The following is a 15,000-nucleotide window of genomic DNA, read 5'->3' on the forward strand; positions in this document are numbered from 1 at the left end:
GGTTAATTGCGTTCGATCGAAGGAGAACGCGTTCTATTTTGTTAAGCTTCAGATTGAGTGATTGTGTGCTGTTGCCAAAAGGATCCGAGATTTTCCTCTGTAAGGGAAACCAAAATAGCCCTCCCCCCGCCCCCCAAAGATTCTTTTGTTGCTTGCAGGGGCACCCTCGCGTGGAATCTCGCACGCGTATTGATCAGTCTCTTCTTGTCACATGCTGAGCTCACGAAAACACAGGCTGAACGACTGTCGAACGTACTTCAACAATCCGAGATTTTTAGTATAGTTAATACTGTCTTGAAAAGGTCAATTGAAGTCGCAAAAAGTTAGCCAAACTTGTTTCATTGCTTTTCAATTCTGACTGACAAAAAACGGGTTCCTTCAAATTGACTTTGTTTCACTCTTCTACACAAGATATGCTAGCGTTACTGATCCATAACAGAACTTCATTTGATTTAAAAGCTCATTAAAGCTTCATCAGACCATACACAGTCATAGTAATATCATACACCAATATTACAAGTAGCTTGAAGTCACTTACGTTTGACACATACGCTAGTGAATAAAGGATCACTTCGTAAATACTTGCGTCTAGCATCTGAGGATCAAGATGGCATCCGGCCTCCATTTTTGTCATAAGACTTCTACTTAAGCTTTTGCTATGATATAACAAAATAATTAATTAATTAGGAGGATACTAGACCAACAGTATAGGTCGATACTGGACCAAAAACAACTTAAAATAACCTTGTTAATTCCAAATGTTTTCGGACCACGATTAGCTCAGTGAGTCTGTTTCTTTAGGCATGACAAAAGTTAAAATTCATATTAGCATACGTAGACTGTACGCTTCATTCCGCTTCGTCAGTTACCTGACTCATTCAGCTGAAGAAAATTCAGCTGCGTTGGCGGACCTCAAACAAGCAAAAGATCATCAAATGCACAAGAGGGTATTGGCTTCGTTGCCATCACGTGTTACCGTCGTCTGGCATTTTACCAAGAAGATTTCATAATGCAAATCAGTAGCCCTTGGGACACAGAGTTCCAAAGAGACAACATTGAACCAATCACCATTTGAATCCTGGCCTAAGTAAACCTCAGAAGGATCGCCGCTGTTTATAATATATCACGTGATTTGCTACACGATTAAAAGTCTGGTGCAACCCGAATACACACTGACGACAAACAATCACATTACCCGGCGTATCCACCTCCAAACATGTCACATCGAAGATAATCTGTCCACATTTATGACTGGATTCTCTAGGCTAGCCAACAAGTTCGGTTTCAGCGTCTCTAAAAGGGAACACATGATATGTTGATTTGATCTAAGTAAAATCTACAACGAATTCGCCAGTATGCACAGAGTAAAACTCCCCACGGGTTGCTTGTAGATGAGAAGCTCTTCTCCTCTGACCATATTGACAACATAGCTACAATTATATCACGTGGAATTGGCGGCCTCAGACAAATTCGTCCTTTTGTACCTTCCAGTAACACTTTAGTCTTAATCTGCACATGTTTAATTTTACTGTTTTTGATTATTGTGATATCATCTAGGGCGTTTCTGAAAGGGAGATCTTGACCACCTCAGTACAGATCAAGGCTTCATAACTGGACAGCCATGATTATCTTCCAAGAAAACTATGAAGTAAGATCACCTGACGTTAAAACTGGGCTAGGGTGGGAAACCTAGAAACCGACCGCTTTCGAAATGGCCGGCGTGAGTAAAATCGTGAACGGCTCTTTTGCCATATTACCCCAGGCCACGTTACACTGGTTACCGTCTAGCGAATATCTGCGAGTCTCAAGTCTTCCTTTCACAACCTACGACTGAGTGTTTCAAGAAGTGTTTAAATTTCAGGTTTACATTGGGGTGAAGCGCTAGCTTACTCTCCTTGCTCGCAACTCACTGTTTATTTTAAATTATGCATTTCTGTACACTGTTTTTTATTATATAAACCTCCTTCGATTCTTCTCATCATTATCATAACCATTCTTTTGTGAGAAGAACTTTTACAAATATCTGTATTCTTACCATTTCATTTTAATTATACGCCGTTTCTATGATTACCAGTGATAAATGATGTCACTATCAACAAGATGTACCGCAGTCGATTACTATCTATTAGATACACTAGTTAAATAAGTTAATAATGTCACATAAATCAATTCACTTCATACAGTAATCCTGTTCCGGCCCCACGGCTTTCATATAAAACGATGTAAATTTCAAGGAATGTCCTTGTCTAAATAAAGAACTTTTACGAGTAAACGTACCAGTCCAGGACCAGTCTATGGTCGAAATTGTTAGAATAAAAATATGGGTCCAATATGGGCCAAATATGGGATTCACTCACTAAAACAGAAAAGACGGCGACCCTTTTGTAATTTGAAAATCTCGACGGCCGCGGTTCGGTTGTTACTTTAGCTCATTCTAAATGCGCCTCGTTTAGCGGGGTTAATGTACATTAATTATTTTCTTGCAAGTTTCTTGAATTTGAACTTTGACACCACGGACTGAAACAAACAACTACGATTTAATTTTGAAATACCTTTTGACAAACAGACCAAATCAAAACCACCCATGCCCTTACAACAACAGGGGTTCCGGAGAATATGTTTGCACCAATTGCGAACAACAGTTAAGCATGAACTGTGCTATTTAACTGAGGCTGTGCTCCCCTCTTAAAACCGCTCCTTTGCATCCAGCTATTCGTTCATTAGTGCAAAATGGCAACCGACAAACCCAAAACCATTGACGACGAAATCGACGACATAGGGGAAATGTACGAATTACTGAAAGCCCTTGGCCTCTCGTGCAAAGGATTGAAAACGCTGGATGAAATGAAAACTCGAGTAAAAAATGAATTCCACAAGGAGTCAGCCTCGGAACCTGGTTGGACTGCTGGAAAGGTAATATAATTTACTATGTTTACTTCTATAGCTGACGGCAACAAGGCTACTTAAGCAACATGAGTATTAAATATGCAAGTAACCATTCCAAGGGCCCCTGGTGCACTACAAATGTACACAATATGCCAAGTAAGAAAATAAGTCGCCAGTTTTTGCTCAAGAGGTACGTAATCTGCGGTCTGGTGCGAAATTGGGCCGTTGTCATTAAATTTGTCAAGTAAAAAGGCAGACGGAAGGCGCATGTAGGCAAACGCATTCCAAGACGAAGCTATGCGGAAAGTTTGTCTCGACACAAAAGCCTTGCAATTGTTTCCATATTTATACTAAACAATATCAACTCACGAAAAATGCAGTAGAACTATTGCTTTACAGACATCATATGTTACACAGACTTAAACAGCAAGACCAAAGAGTTATTAGCAACGCCGATTTGAATTGTTGTTACGATGTTACGAAAAGATTTAAACTTAATTGGTCAGATTTCTGGAAACTGACAGCATCAGTGCTGGCGCCTATGAAAGTAATTTGAGGTGATATCATGTCCGTTGTCAAGAATAAGTTGCCACCTCCTTGCTGCTGGATTTGTTGCCATTTTCACTAGAAATAAGAAGACGCAGGCAGTTACAAAAAGATCTTTTATATTATCAAAATTTCATGCTTCGCTGAATAAATTGTGGGGTTCCCAAGTGACAAATACCGTATTTGCTTCTCAAATGGCTGAAACGCCCTGCTGAAACGGTTTCACATAAACGCTCTAATTATTTTCATCAATCAGGGGCACCCAACGAGAATATAGTTTAAAGTCACTTAGACATAGCATTGTTAAACGTATTTTAGTATTTAAACGGTAGATATAGGCATATTTTTATCCCCTAAACATTTTCCATCTGTTCGGATTACCTAGCTGAAAGTCTAGTGATCCGAAAATTATAGGGATCAAAACTTACCTTTAAGAAAATTTCAGCCGGAAAAAGGCTCCCGAAAATTCTAGGTGAGCTTTATAGGGTAAAATTCCGTTTAAAATGGGCATTTATACCATCTTTTAGATGTTCGAAAATCCTAGGACAGGCAGGCAGGCAAGCAAGAAATTTTACAACAAACGTTCCGAAAATTCTAGATCTCAAATCGTCTTCCGAACAGATATTTTCCGAAAATTGACGTTGGGTGCCCTGATCAATGCGGCGCTCAATCGAAACAGTCTCCAATAATACTAAACCAGCTAGTAATCTCCGCAAAAATGTGCTGTATCGTAATCATGAGCTTTTTGTCAAATGCCTTGGTTTGTTGCAAGCGACGCAACTGCATAGAGGAAAATAACAATCTTCATCGTTCAATACATGGTTTTCAATCACGTGATGAAACGGCCATGTTGGTACCAACATGGCTGCTGTGACGTCAGGTGAAAACCATCTATAGAGTGCATAATTGATCAATGAGTGACCTTTTGCAGACGGTATTTGCATGACAAGCATAAACCTCCCACAATGTCTTCTGTTTACATAAGAACGTAACAAAAGAGAAAGATCTACCTGGAAAACTAATGAAAAAGTACAGTAACTCACAGGCTTCCCTGCTTCCTTCAGGCCTACTCCATTTTGTCTGAAGCCAAAGAAGAAGATGAGAGGAAACGAAGCATTTTACTGAATCTGTACAGAGATGCCAGTCAGTGCATAAAAGAGCTGGATGAAAAAATCCGTCATTTACTGCAACATAATGTTAGCAACGTTGAAGAGAAGATGCAAAACCTAAAAGAGCGTCTGGCTCGCAAAGAATATTTCATTCTTGTGGCAGGTATCTGGTGACAGTTAAACAACGTTATGGCTACATTATATTTATCAGGGGCAAATGTTAACAAAAATAACTAAACAAATAAATAAAAAAGCACTGTTGTATTGTTCAGTTATTAGAGAAGTCTGCAACTTTTATTGAAGAATACACGAAGATACTTTTCAACTCCTTAGGCTTAGTGCTCATCCAACTGAACAACACACGACGAAATAGTTTTTGAATTAATTTTACTACTGTTTGGGGATTTATCACCACAAACTCTTGAAGAAGGAGAACAGGGGTTATAAATTCTTTTCTGTCAATTTTAAAGAACGAAGTCTAATTGGAGGTTTTTATGCACGTATACGTTCATCCATTTGCTCGGTGGCGAAGACAGCAAAGTTGGCCGTATATGTTTCCGGTAAAATCCGTTCTCAGGTTGAATACGTTTCTACCTAGGTTAAATTGGTGATCTGCATTTTACCTAGGTTAAATCCTTTTTTTAAACTCATCTGTCTGAAAAGGGATTTCCTTTATGGGGTGTGGTTAAAAAAGGGGCGTGGTATTTTTTGGGGGTCCTTTGCGTTCACCATGCACTACACTACTGCATTTGGGTGAAGATTAACCACCACACGTCTCAGTTACTACCTTTAACTATTAGATTTAACTGTTAGATTTCAGTGAGATGGCTTTTGACTTTTTCAGTCATAGTCAGTATTTATATGAAAGGGGTTTGCAGGAATCGAATCCCTACAACTATGAAATGACCTAGAAACCATCTTTTATGTAGGGCTTAAGTGCAATAAAACAGTACAGTAGTTTGACTCTTAAGTCTCAAGGGGCCCCTATGCATGGACAAGTAAAATATAGTCTGCCGTTAGACATGAGTGAAATCTGTAAGTAGCATTGTCGAGGCTCTGGGGGGGGGGGGGGGGAGGGGAGGGGAGGGGAGGGGGTTAAAGTTTGTTCCTTGCTGGAATCATAGCTATGAAAAGTAGAAATTGGGTTCTGGATCTCAAAGTGGTAAGTTTTCCCAGCCGTGATAAGGAGGTATCTTTTTGTAAATCCAGTCTGATATAAATGGCTGAGAGAGGTAAACAGTGAAGGTCGAAATAATTCTGTTTGTATCGACCAGAAAGACAAGTGCCGAATTATGCAGAAGAAATGGAAAGTGACTGCCTGTGACGGGAAAATACTCAACGAAGAAAAACGGGTACGTAGTCCCAAAGACAAGAATATTTCAACTCACAAATATTCTTGCTCTTTGGCCATTTGAAATTAATCAAAAACATAAAACAAACAGTGCCTACAAACATAATGATAAAGCGCATTTTACTTTTGACTTGACGTTTCGTATACGTTTCGTATAAAAAACAGGTCACAACATAAAATGGGACCATTTTCAAGTTTTAGCAAATGGTAGCTCTGATTTGCATTGTAAAATAAAGTAAACTTTATTAATACGTAACCTTAAACCAGCGTTAAACGAAAACGTTGGCAGTGAAAAACTGAGGCTTTATTAAACGGTCAGTTTTCACTGCCGCTATTTATCTTACTATTTTTATCTTATTCTCTCTAGCTACCAGTCTTCTTAATTTAAAATATATCATATTCAGTTGAATTTGTTCAACCGTCACTTCTGAAGATGTATGTTGTAGCATACGAAACTTCAATTCACATTCCGCCAAATCACACCGAAGAAGAGACAAGATTAGTATTTAAACGGTAGATAAAGGCATATTTTTATCCCCTATTTAATGTTTTCATCTGTTCGGATTTCCTAGCTGAGAGTCTAGTGATCCGAAAATTATAGGGATCAAAACTTACCTTTTCGAAAATTTCAGCCAGAGAAAAGGCTCCCGAAAATTCTAGGTGACCTTTTTAGGGAAAATCCGTTAAAAATGGGCCATTATACCATTTTTTAGATGATCGAAAATCCTAGGACAGGCAGGCAAGCAAGAAATTTTACAACAAATGTTGCGAAAATTCTAGATCTCAAATCGTCTTCCGAACAGATATTTTCCGAAAATTGACGTTGGGTGCCCCTGCAGAAAAGTGTAACAGACCATTAAAAGAAACCAATCAATCATCCAATCCAGGCAGATGGTTTCATGAATCACGTAGAAATCGACTTAATGGATTTCAGAATCTTGCCACTTGATGTCACTGTCAAGAAAAATTTCAAACACGGCTTCTTCATATTTCCGATCGCTTTACAAAGTATTCATGGCTGATTCCTCTCACAGGAACACACAGTATTCAAGTGGTCACTGAGTTAGAGGTGCTTTTTTTGCTTTTCCAAAAACGCTGCATTTAGACAGTCATTGGAGGGGACTTCAAGAATAAAAACATGTCTTGAGAAATCGCTGATGTAATAATAAGCACAGCATAAAATTTGTGTACGGTGCACCCAGAAAGCCATCTACTACAGGTGACGTAGAACGAAACAACGGCACGATCAAAATAAACATAACCAGTGTTCTTAAAGAAAAGGTCTTTTAACCAGCTAAGTTGTTAGAGGTTGTGCATAAGGCAGGAAAAAAAAAACATCTCACTGCACAGAGCCATTTGGAAAACTCCCTATAATGTAGTTTTTGGTAAGAAACCTAACAAGGAATGTCATGATACTTATGCAAACGGCGAAGTACCAGAGGGAGGTAATACGCCTTATCCACCATAGCCACCATTTTGGTTTTCAAATTGTCATGCAAATTAGCCATGTGTTATGCTGGGGGGCAAACATTGGAAAAAAGGCAAATTGCGGAAAATCGGCTCGTCGAAAAAAGTACATTTTAGAATTTAGAATTAAGTACCTTTTATAATAATTTGATATCTTTGATTGCCTTTGACATTTTGACTTTCTACTTTGTTATCTGCTCACTTTTCACTTAAAAAACATCGAAATAACTTGTGTGAACCATTCTATTTTACTAGTTGGTGATAAACATTCAGTAAACGTGAAACAAATCATCTGTGTGGCTTAAGATGTTCGTTATAACCTCTCGAACTTATGGTGTTTGCCCCCTCAGAAGTGTGTAGCTAATTTGTATGATAATAGCAAATCCAACATGGTGGCCATCGTGAATAAGGTCTATGAGTGCATCGAAAGGAGGGGAGCAGGTATAATTAGAGAATCACAGAGAAAACAACAAACCACCCGAATGGTGGATCACCTACTTAACCTAGGCAAAAACGGATTCAACCTGAGAACGATTTTATCTTCAAAATGTGCATGAAGTTAGATTGCCTGCATGTGGCCTAGATAGCCTGCGAAACTACGAGATAATGACTTTGGTTTGACCAATCACCTTACAATTTGCACTTAGATATCTTGAAAACATCCACGTTAAAGAAGGTTGATTTCACTGACCAGATCAAAAATCAAATCAAGCTATGAAACAACCTATTTAATTAACAGAGTTAGTCGAAGGCATCACAATTCCAAGTTTATATTTGTAGGTGAGACTAGTTCTGGAAAAAGCAGTTTGATAAATCTTATACTGGGGGAAGAACTTCTTCCGTACTCGGTTTTAAGTACAACCTCCACCATATGCGAACTTAAGTTTGGAGACGAACGCAAAATTGTGGCTCATTTTAAAGACAAGGATCCAGAGACGGGACTGGCGACAAAGGTCATTCCTTTACACAAAACTGATCCCGGAGAAGCATCTGACGAACAGAGCTACCTTCAGCAGATTTCGCCTTTTGTCCACGTGAAAAATGATCGCGAGAAGGGCTCAATATACAAGAAGATTGAATTGTTCTGGCCTCACAGTCTACTACAGGTAGTTATTTCAGATACGTCTAGAAATGCGAGTAATTCATTCACGCGGATTTCGTAGAAGTAAATCGAAAAGCTTCTTGCCGTGCAACAGCGTTTCCCCATCATGCATTGCATTGCTGATATGAATAGGACAATCACATGACTTTTGGAGGGCATATAGTTTATTTGTGGCCTGAGTGATCGCGAGAAGGGTTCAATATATAAGAAGATTGAATTGTTCTGGCCTCACAGTCTACTACAGGTAGTTATATTTGCTCACAAACATTAAGAATATCTTATCAACTTATTAAACTCTGATTAACATAATGTAGTTGCATCAACGTGGTAATCGCAATGTTAATCTTTCTGTATTTTAGCAAGGCATAGTTATAATTGACAGCCCTGGTGTTGGGGAGTCGAATATCATGGATCAGATCGTCACTCAGTATCTGTCCCAAGCCTTTGCCTTTATCTACACCATAAACAGTACCAATGCCGGAGGAGTTCAGAAAGACAGAGTAAGCAAGATAGATGTGACGATCCATCAATTTCTTATCGACTGTGCTTCAAATCCGGCTACTGTAAAACTGCGGGTATCCTCTTAATTCAAAACAGTAATAACTCCGATGACTTGCAAAAGTGCGTTGTAGACAGCGTGGCTTCCAAAACATACCTTTTGGGTTGAATCTTCGCCTTCTGTCGATTGCGTTGTTTACAAATTTTCATGTGATCTGTGTGATACAGATTATATCGGATATACGTCCCGACATCTCTTTCAACGCATCGCCGAACATAAACATTCTGCTATTGGTAAACACCTGAAAGACGAACACAAGCTGCAAGCATTTAATCTACAAGATTAAAGTGCCACTACGATGAAAATTCTGCATGTCCTTTTTTCTTTAGATTTTGAAAATAGACGTACTAAATAGGTATCACGCCAATCTTTCTCTCAAAATTTCCACGGAAAGTATGATTATTGTAACGTAGTTTATCGGTTTTCGCTGTCCGCCATTACTCTGACGGCAAATGACCGTGAGCGAGGAAAAGGGTTGGGTCTAGCTGGATCGCCTGGGGTCTGACGTCATATGCGCAACGCTCAAAATATAAACACGGCTAATTTCCCATGCCGTCTATGAGATGTGAGAGATCGCCGAGTTGCTTTTTGCTGATATTATATACATTACTCCTTGATCGACTAGTTCGCTTTGTCAAACTCCCACGAAGCGATGCACGTATGACGTCACAAGCCAAGTCTTGCGTGAAGACCGCTTACAAAATAATCGCGGGCTTCTCCAATGCCGTCCGAGTAATGGCGGACAGATTTTTAGCGGCTTTCGGCTGGCTATTTCCCAACTTATCTCGCTTCTATCGTTCCAAATTTAAATGCATTGTATTATTTTGAACATATTGACTTAATTGGCGTTGAAAAAATTCGAAAAGAAAACAAAACATTTTCGTCGCAGTGGCACTTTAACAGCTCTAAAGAAATGCCGCACAAAGTTTGATTGCTTGATCTACGAGATCCTGTTTATTAGGAAAATAAAACAAGAACTTAACACGGAGTCGAAATCAGTTCGCGCCAACTTTTTACATAACAATTAAATACTTTAACACCCCTCCCTAAATATTTTCACACCATTGTTATCAATTCTATCATGTATTTCGAACTTGATAATGATGACATGGAGTCATCGAAACGTTGTTCACTTTTTATATCGCTCCTTTCAGGGGCACCCAACGAATCTGTTCCTCACATTATCTGTTCCCCAGAGGAATCTTGCTGGCTGGCAAAAATACAGGTGTTTCGATGAGCTGGCTGGGAAATTTTGTTATTGATAGAGGTTTTGCCTGGGAATTACTGACTTTTTCTAGCATTTCAACCCGAGCTGGCTGTAGAAACTCTGAAGACTGAGGACGACCAAAAGAAAAAAAAAAAAAAAAAAAAAAGAACCCATTCCCTCTCCCAGAGAGTAGTCACAAACATACGACGGCTGGTCAGAATGATTGCGCTTGCGGAAAAAACCTGTTTTGTCCCGGTTTTGTTCCGTCGTTTTGGATCGAGGGATTTGAAAGCGCGCGGAATACCGGGCTGGGAAATAAATTTGATCAGCTGGCTGGAAAACCAATCAATTTTATCTAGCTGGATGGGAAATTTCTTGTGTGTCTTGCTGGGAAAAAGGAACAGATAATGTTTTCCCAGCAACACTGAAAAACACCTGAAAATGCCTTAATAACATATATTTTCATTAACTGGGGTATAATAATACATTTTACTACAAATTAGTCGTTGGGTGCCCCTGTCCTTTTCACTCTGAAGTACTTTACGAAACCTTTGATTACAAGAAATAACCACATTACACCTGTTATTATTGACTAGTGGATTAATCTAAAGTTAAACATCTCAACATTTCTTTAAAATTACAGCTTGAAAACCTGCTGGAACAAGTAAGGAAATTATCAGTGGAAGGACAAGGCAAACTGCAATCAAAGTGTGCTCTCTTTGTTTGCAACAAATGGGACCAAGTACCAAAGAACGAGGCGAGAGATGTTAAGGATCACGTTGTTAAAAGTTTAGAACGATGCTGGCCAAGCCTTGATCCTATGACGCAGATTATATACATGTCCACCAAGAGAGCCACACAAGGACAAAACCTGGGTATTATTACTGAAGATTTTTCATCTTTGATGGAAGGAATTAAACTTATGGTTTTGAAGAACATTGAATGTCAACTGGAACTTCAATGGAGGTAAAAACGTAAACCATCGCCGAAATTAGATTCTTGACCATACCTTGAACGTCGAGATAATTAAATGTTCTCGATCTCAGTTAAACTGAGGTCACGTTCAAATCTTTTATCATATATTTTGCAGGTGGTTAGAATGCCTTCTTGGTCGGGTGACGTTCCAGCTAAAGGCGTTTCTGGCGAACGCCTCTAGAGATCGTCAAAATGCCCTTGTGAAGATGAGTAACGTTCGGCAACGATTGGCGGGCATTGAATCAAAGCAAAACATGGTAATGCCAGAACTTGCAGAGTACTTAATCGATCGAGTTAAAGGTGCTATAAAGGAGCTATCTCACTACCTAGAGACTGAAGAAGTAAGAAAACGCTTTGCGTCATGGACCCTGGATGATGTACCAAATGTGGAAGGTTCCTGGGAAGTTACCCAAAATGGAATCATGAAAGCAATTTCCAAACGGCTTCGAGACATCATTCAGCAATGGGAAGAGGATAATAAAGTCTTCGCAAATGCTCGAGAATCTCTCATAAAACACTTTCAGCAGCGCTACAAATTTGTTGAGGCGCAGTTGCGGAATCTTCATAGAGCAGTTACAGAAGATAATAAGCATGTCTCCCCAACGTCTTTCCCAGAAACAAGATTTACTGCAGGTGACAAGGTTGCCATTGGACTTTTAAGTCCGATCTGGGTTCCTCTTGGTCTTATTGCTGTTGCGATTGGTGCACCTTTTGTGGGCATCATGGCTATCAAAGAAAATATTGAAGATAAAATGAAACTAAAGAAATACGAAAGAGATAAGTGTGCCTTCATGACCAAGTTATCAGCAGAATATCTCAACAAGGTCATAGATGACATTGCTCTCGACAAGTTCGTAAGAGGACAGTTACAAGAAGCTAAGCTCTGCCTTGAGCAGATCAAAGCCCGCATCCCAGAGCTGATACAAGCCGACAAGATGTTATGTGAGCAACTCAACAATGAAAGGCGTGAGACCAGAGTCATAGTTGATCTCTACCAGCCAATGTTGGAAACGGTTTCGGAGCTTCGGGGGAATCTTTCAATATTTGGACTAGAAGAAGTCTTTGGCAATGATATCAGCATCAACGAATTGGACTGGAAGGAGGACTTATTCCACCGCCTTGGCTCCGGTTCCTTTGCCGCCGTGTACAAAGGGAAGATGACCAAAAATGGATGCACTCAACCTGTTGCATTGAAGGTGTGCAATTTGGAACTCAATACCAAAAACGCCCTTGACATCGCAACAGAGGTTGAACTCATGAGGTAAGTGCCGGAATTTCCCGCGTCGAAGGATGCTCTGCCTTATACAGTTTTAAAGACCGAATTACAGGTAGGGTCAGAAACTAATACATTAATTAGTACAAAGTCAAGATATATGAAATATTACAATAATCATGAATATAAATATAAATTATAAATAATAATCTGTCACATACTATAATGCCTCTAATATGGCAGGTTATTAGCATTCTTAAAAGTACCAAATTGACTAGAACGTTCGGTATTACATGGCTTAACTACTCTGGTGGTATTCCTTCTGAGGTTACACTTAGGGTGCGTTCCTTTGGGATGATCCGAAAAAGGATCATTGATCCAAGATCACTTGGATCATGGTGCATCATGGTGCATCAAAGGGACCTTTGGTGCACCGTGATCCAAGTGATCTTGGATAAGTGATCCTTTTTCGGATCATCCCAAAGAAACGCACCCTTAGTATCCCCAATCTCTACTCTACTTGACAACAGGGAAAAAAAGGGGGTTGGGAGGCGCAATTTTAGAAACAAATCTCTTACAAGCGGCGTCCCCTCGTTCCCATAGAGAGGTCAAACCCGATATGGATAGGGCTTCTTTCATAAGATGCGCTTGGTGCTATGGTTCCCAGCGCACGTTTCTGGATGCTTTCCAAAGCTTTAGATAAATATTGGGGAAGGTTAGGGAATACCACACAGGCATAAGTGGTATTTTTGTTTCATTTGTGAAGCCCCTTTCCCTGCTTTCTTTCAGTAATTTGTTATATTTGCCAGCGTCGCTCCGTTGAAATGTTATTTTTGTTATAATTGTTGTTTTCGTTAGAGCGGTTTTCAATTGAGTGTCGGAAGTAATTAGCGAATTGCTTTGGTTTTGCATTTACTTCACTCAGTAATTGGTTCAAAGTTCTCGCGCCATTTTTTAACCAATCAGAAGTGAAACCAAAACCAATTGTGGCTCGCGCGTGCACATTTTCGCGCGCTTTGTGTCGACTACGTCTAATTACTTGAGTTTTGATTGGTTTACTTGATTATCTCCGACCTTTTTGATTGGCCAAAGTAATTACTTTGGTTTTGGTTTTACGACAGTCGATTGAAACTCGCTCTATGTTTTTTTGCACAGTTGTTATATTTGTTATTCTTGCAATTGCGTGAATTTCTGGACATAAGAGGAGATCGTACTCGAGGACAGATCGGAACAATAAACAACAGTAAGATCCTGCATTGATAGGTCACATTTCTTCAGGACTCTTAAAGGCGTTGACTTAAATTACATTAAATCTGAACTCCATTATGACAGGCGCACTGATGTGTAGTGGGTCAGTAAAAATGCTCGAATAGTGAAAATAGAAAGGAAAATTCTCAAAAGTGTTTCTACCCAGACAATTGTAATTTGAGAAGAAAGAAAAGCTACACCTCTTAATGAACTTGTTCTATCGGGATATTTATTAATCATTTTAAATGTCTTTGAAGTTTCACTTAAATCCTTTATTGAAAATCGATTTTCGCTTTTATTTGCTAGGAAATTGGAACATCCTTTTATAGTAAAGTTCTATGGAACATCTTTGCTGAAAACGGACGGCTCTACGAGGGTCATTTTCGTCATGGAAGAGTGCAGAGACGACTTGAGAAATACAATTTTCAACAACCCGAAAAAGTGTCCTGGGAAATCTGATATTGACGCAGCCCTGGGCGTTTGTCAATGGTTGAAAGAGATCACTGCTGCTCTGAAGCACATACATGAACAAGGAATTGTCCACAGAGACTTCAAACTAGCAAATATCTTGGTATGTAATCTCGTTACGGTGAGAATTCAGGGGCACCCAACGAATAATTATGGTAAACATCTACCAGAGAAGATTGATAACTCACCTGCGATCTTAAAAAACATTTTTTTTAATTTAAATGTTAACTGAAACATTGGTATCAGAAGAAGTTAAGTCCCATTAGTTTTGAAAACTTTAAATATGTACATTTTTTCAAATATGAAAGGTCAGCTTGTATTTTTGAAAAGTAAAAATCAGTGCGTGAATTCGGTGTAGTTGTTTTCAGTCTCGGAAGTTACATTTCCTCAGATACTCAGCTAAAGAATTTCAACGGATTCCAATTCTGTAGTATTCCAAAATACACAAAAAAGTTGCATAAAACTGACCCATGACAGAGGTGTAGGACCACCTAAACTTGCACAGCGGCTATGGCATGTATTATTTCAAAAAAGACCCCTGAAAAAAACTCACTTCAAAAGCTTGACCCAGTCCTGAAACATTTAAATCTAGATTACTTATTATTTACCGATTTAGAAGAGACTTGACAATCCATCACAACAATTTTCAGCTAATTTTTTAAATAGTCATCATTTGCTGAACTTATGGCCTCTTTAACAATATCGGTATTGGACTGGAATTACAAGCATGAAAAACCAATGACAAAAGATAGTTTCAGTAAATTATGTTCATTGATAAGAATTGGGCAGTAAAAAGCGACGACAGGGAATATCGAAAGAATCTTTTAACAACAAATACATTTTTACCGTTATCGTCTTCCATTTTTGGT

At 39.1% G+C, this 15,000-nt stretch overlaps 2 protein-coding genes across 4 annotated transcripts in view; one reads left to right on the top strand and one right to left on the bottom strand.

The window, feature by feature from the left end:
• Nucleotides 1-15,000, bottom strand: part of LOC137983056 (A disintegrin and metalloproteinase with thrombospondin motifs 16-like) — a 58,371-nt gene that overhangs the window by 37,988 nt on the left and 5,383 nt on the right. The window contains exons 2-3 of one of the 2 annotated variants that reach the window (XM_068830224.1): nucleotides 1,196-1,293; nucleotides 539-656 (exon numbers count right to left, since the gene is read on the bottom strand). The gene's annotated coding sequence lies outside the window, so the exon portion shown is untranslated. Of the gene's footprint in view, nucleotides 1-538; nucleotides 657-744; nucleotides 878-1,195; nucleotides 1,294-15,000 lie in introns of those variants that run through there. The other variant, XM_068830223.1, reaches the window with a different exon arrangement.
• The window catches only part of LOC137983057 (uncharacterized), a 14,253-nt gene continuing 1,494 nt past the window's right edge, over nucleotides 2,242-15,000 (top strand). The window contains exons 1-7 of one of the 2 annotated variants that reach the window (XM_068830225.1): nucleotides 2,452-2,913; nucleotides 4,497-4,704; nucleotides 8,140-8,465; nucleotides 8,821-8,961; nucleotides 10,871-11,193; nucleotides 11,318-12,463; nucleotides 13,970-14,234. In XM_068830225.1, the coding sequence (XP_068686326.1) occupies nucleotides 2,731-2,913; nucleotides 4,497-4,704; nucleotides 8,140-8,465; nucleotides 8,821-8,961; nucleotides 10,871-11,193; nucleotides 11,318-12,463; nucleotides 13,970-14,234 (2,592 nt within the window). In that variant the 5' untranslated portion in view covers nucleotides 2,452-2,730. Of the gene's footprint in view, nucleotides 2,914-4,496; nucleotides 4,705-8,139; nucleotides 8,466-8,820; nucleotides 8,962-10,870; nucleotides 11,194-11,317; nucleotides 12,464-13,969; nucleotides 14,235-15,000 lie in introns of both variants that reach the window. The other variant, XM_068830226.1, reaches the window with a different exon arrangement.

This window comes from Montipora foliosa, chromosome 13, assembly GCF_036669935.1.
Source record: "Montipora foliosa isolate CH-2021 chromosome 13, ASM3666993v2, whole genome shotgun sequence".
NCBI lineage: Eukaryota > Metazoa > Cnidaria > Anthozoa > Scleractinia > Acroporidae > Montipora > Montipora foliosa.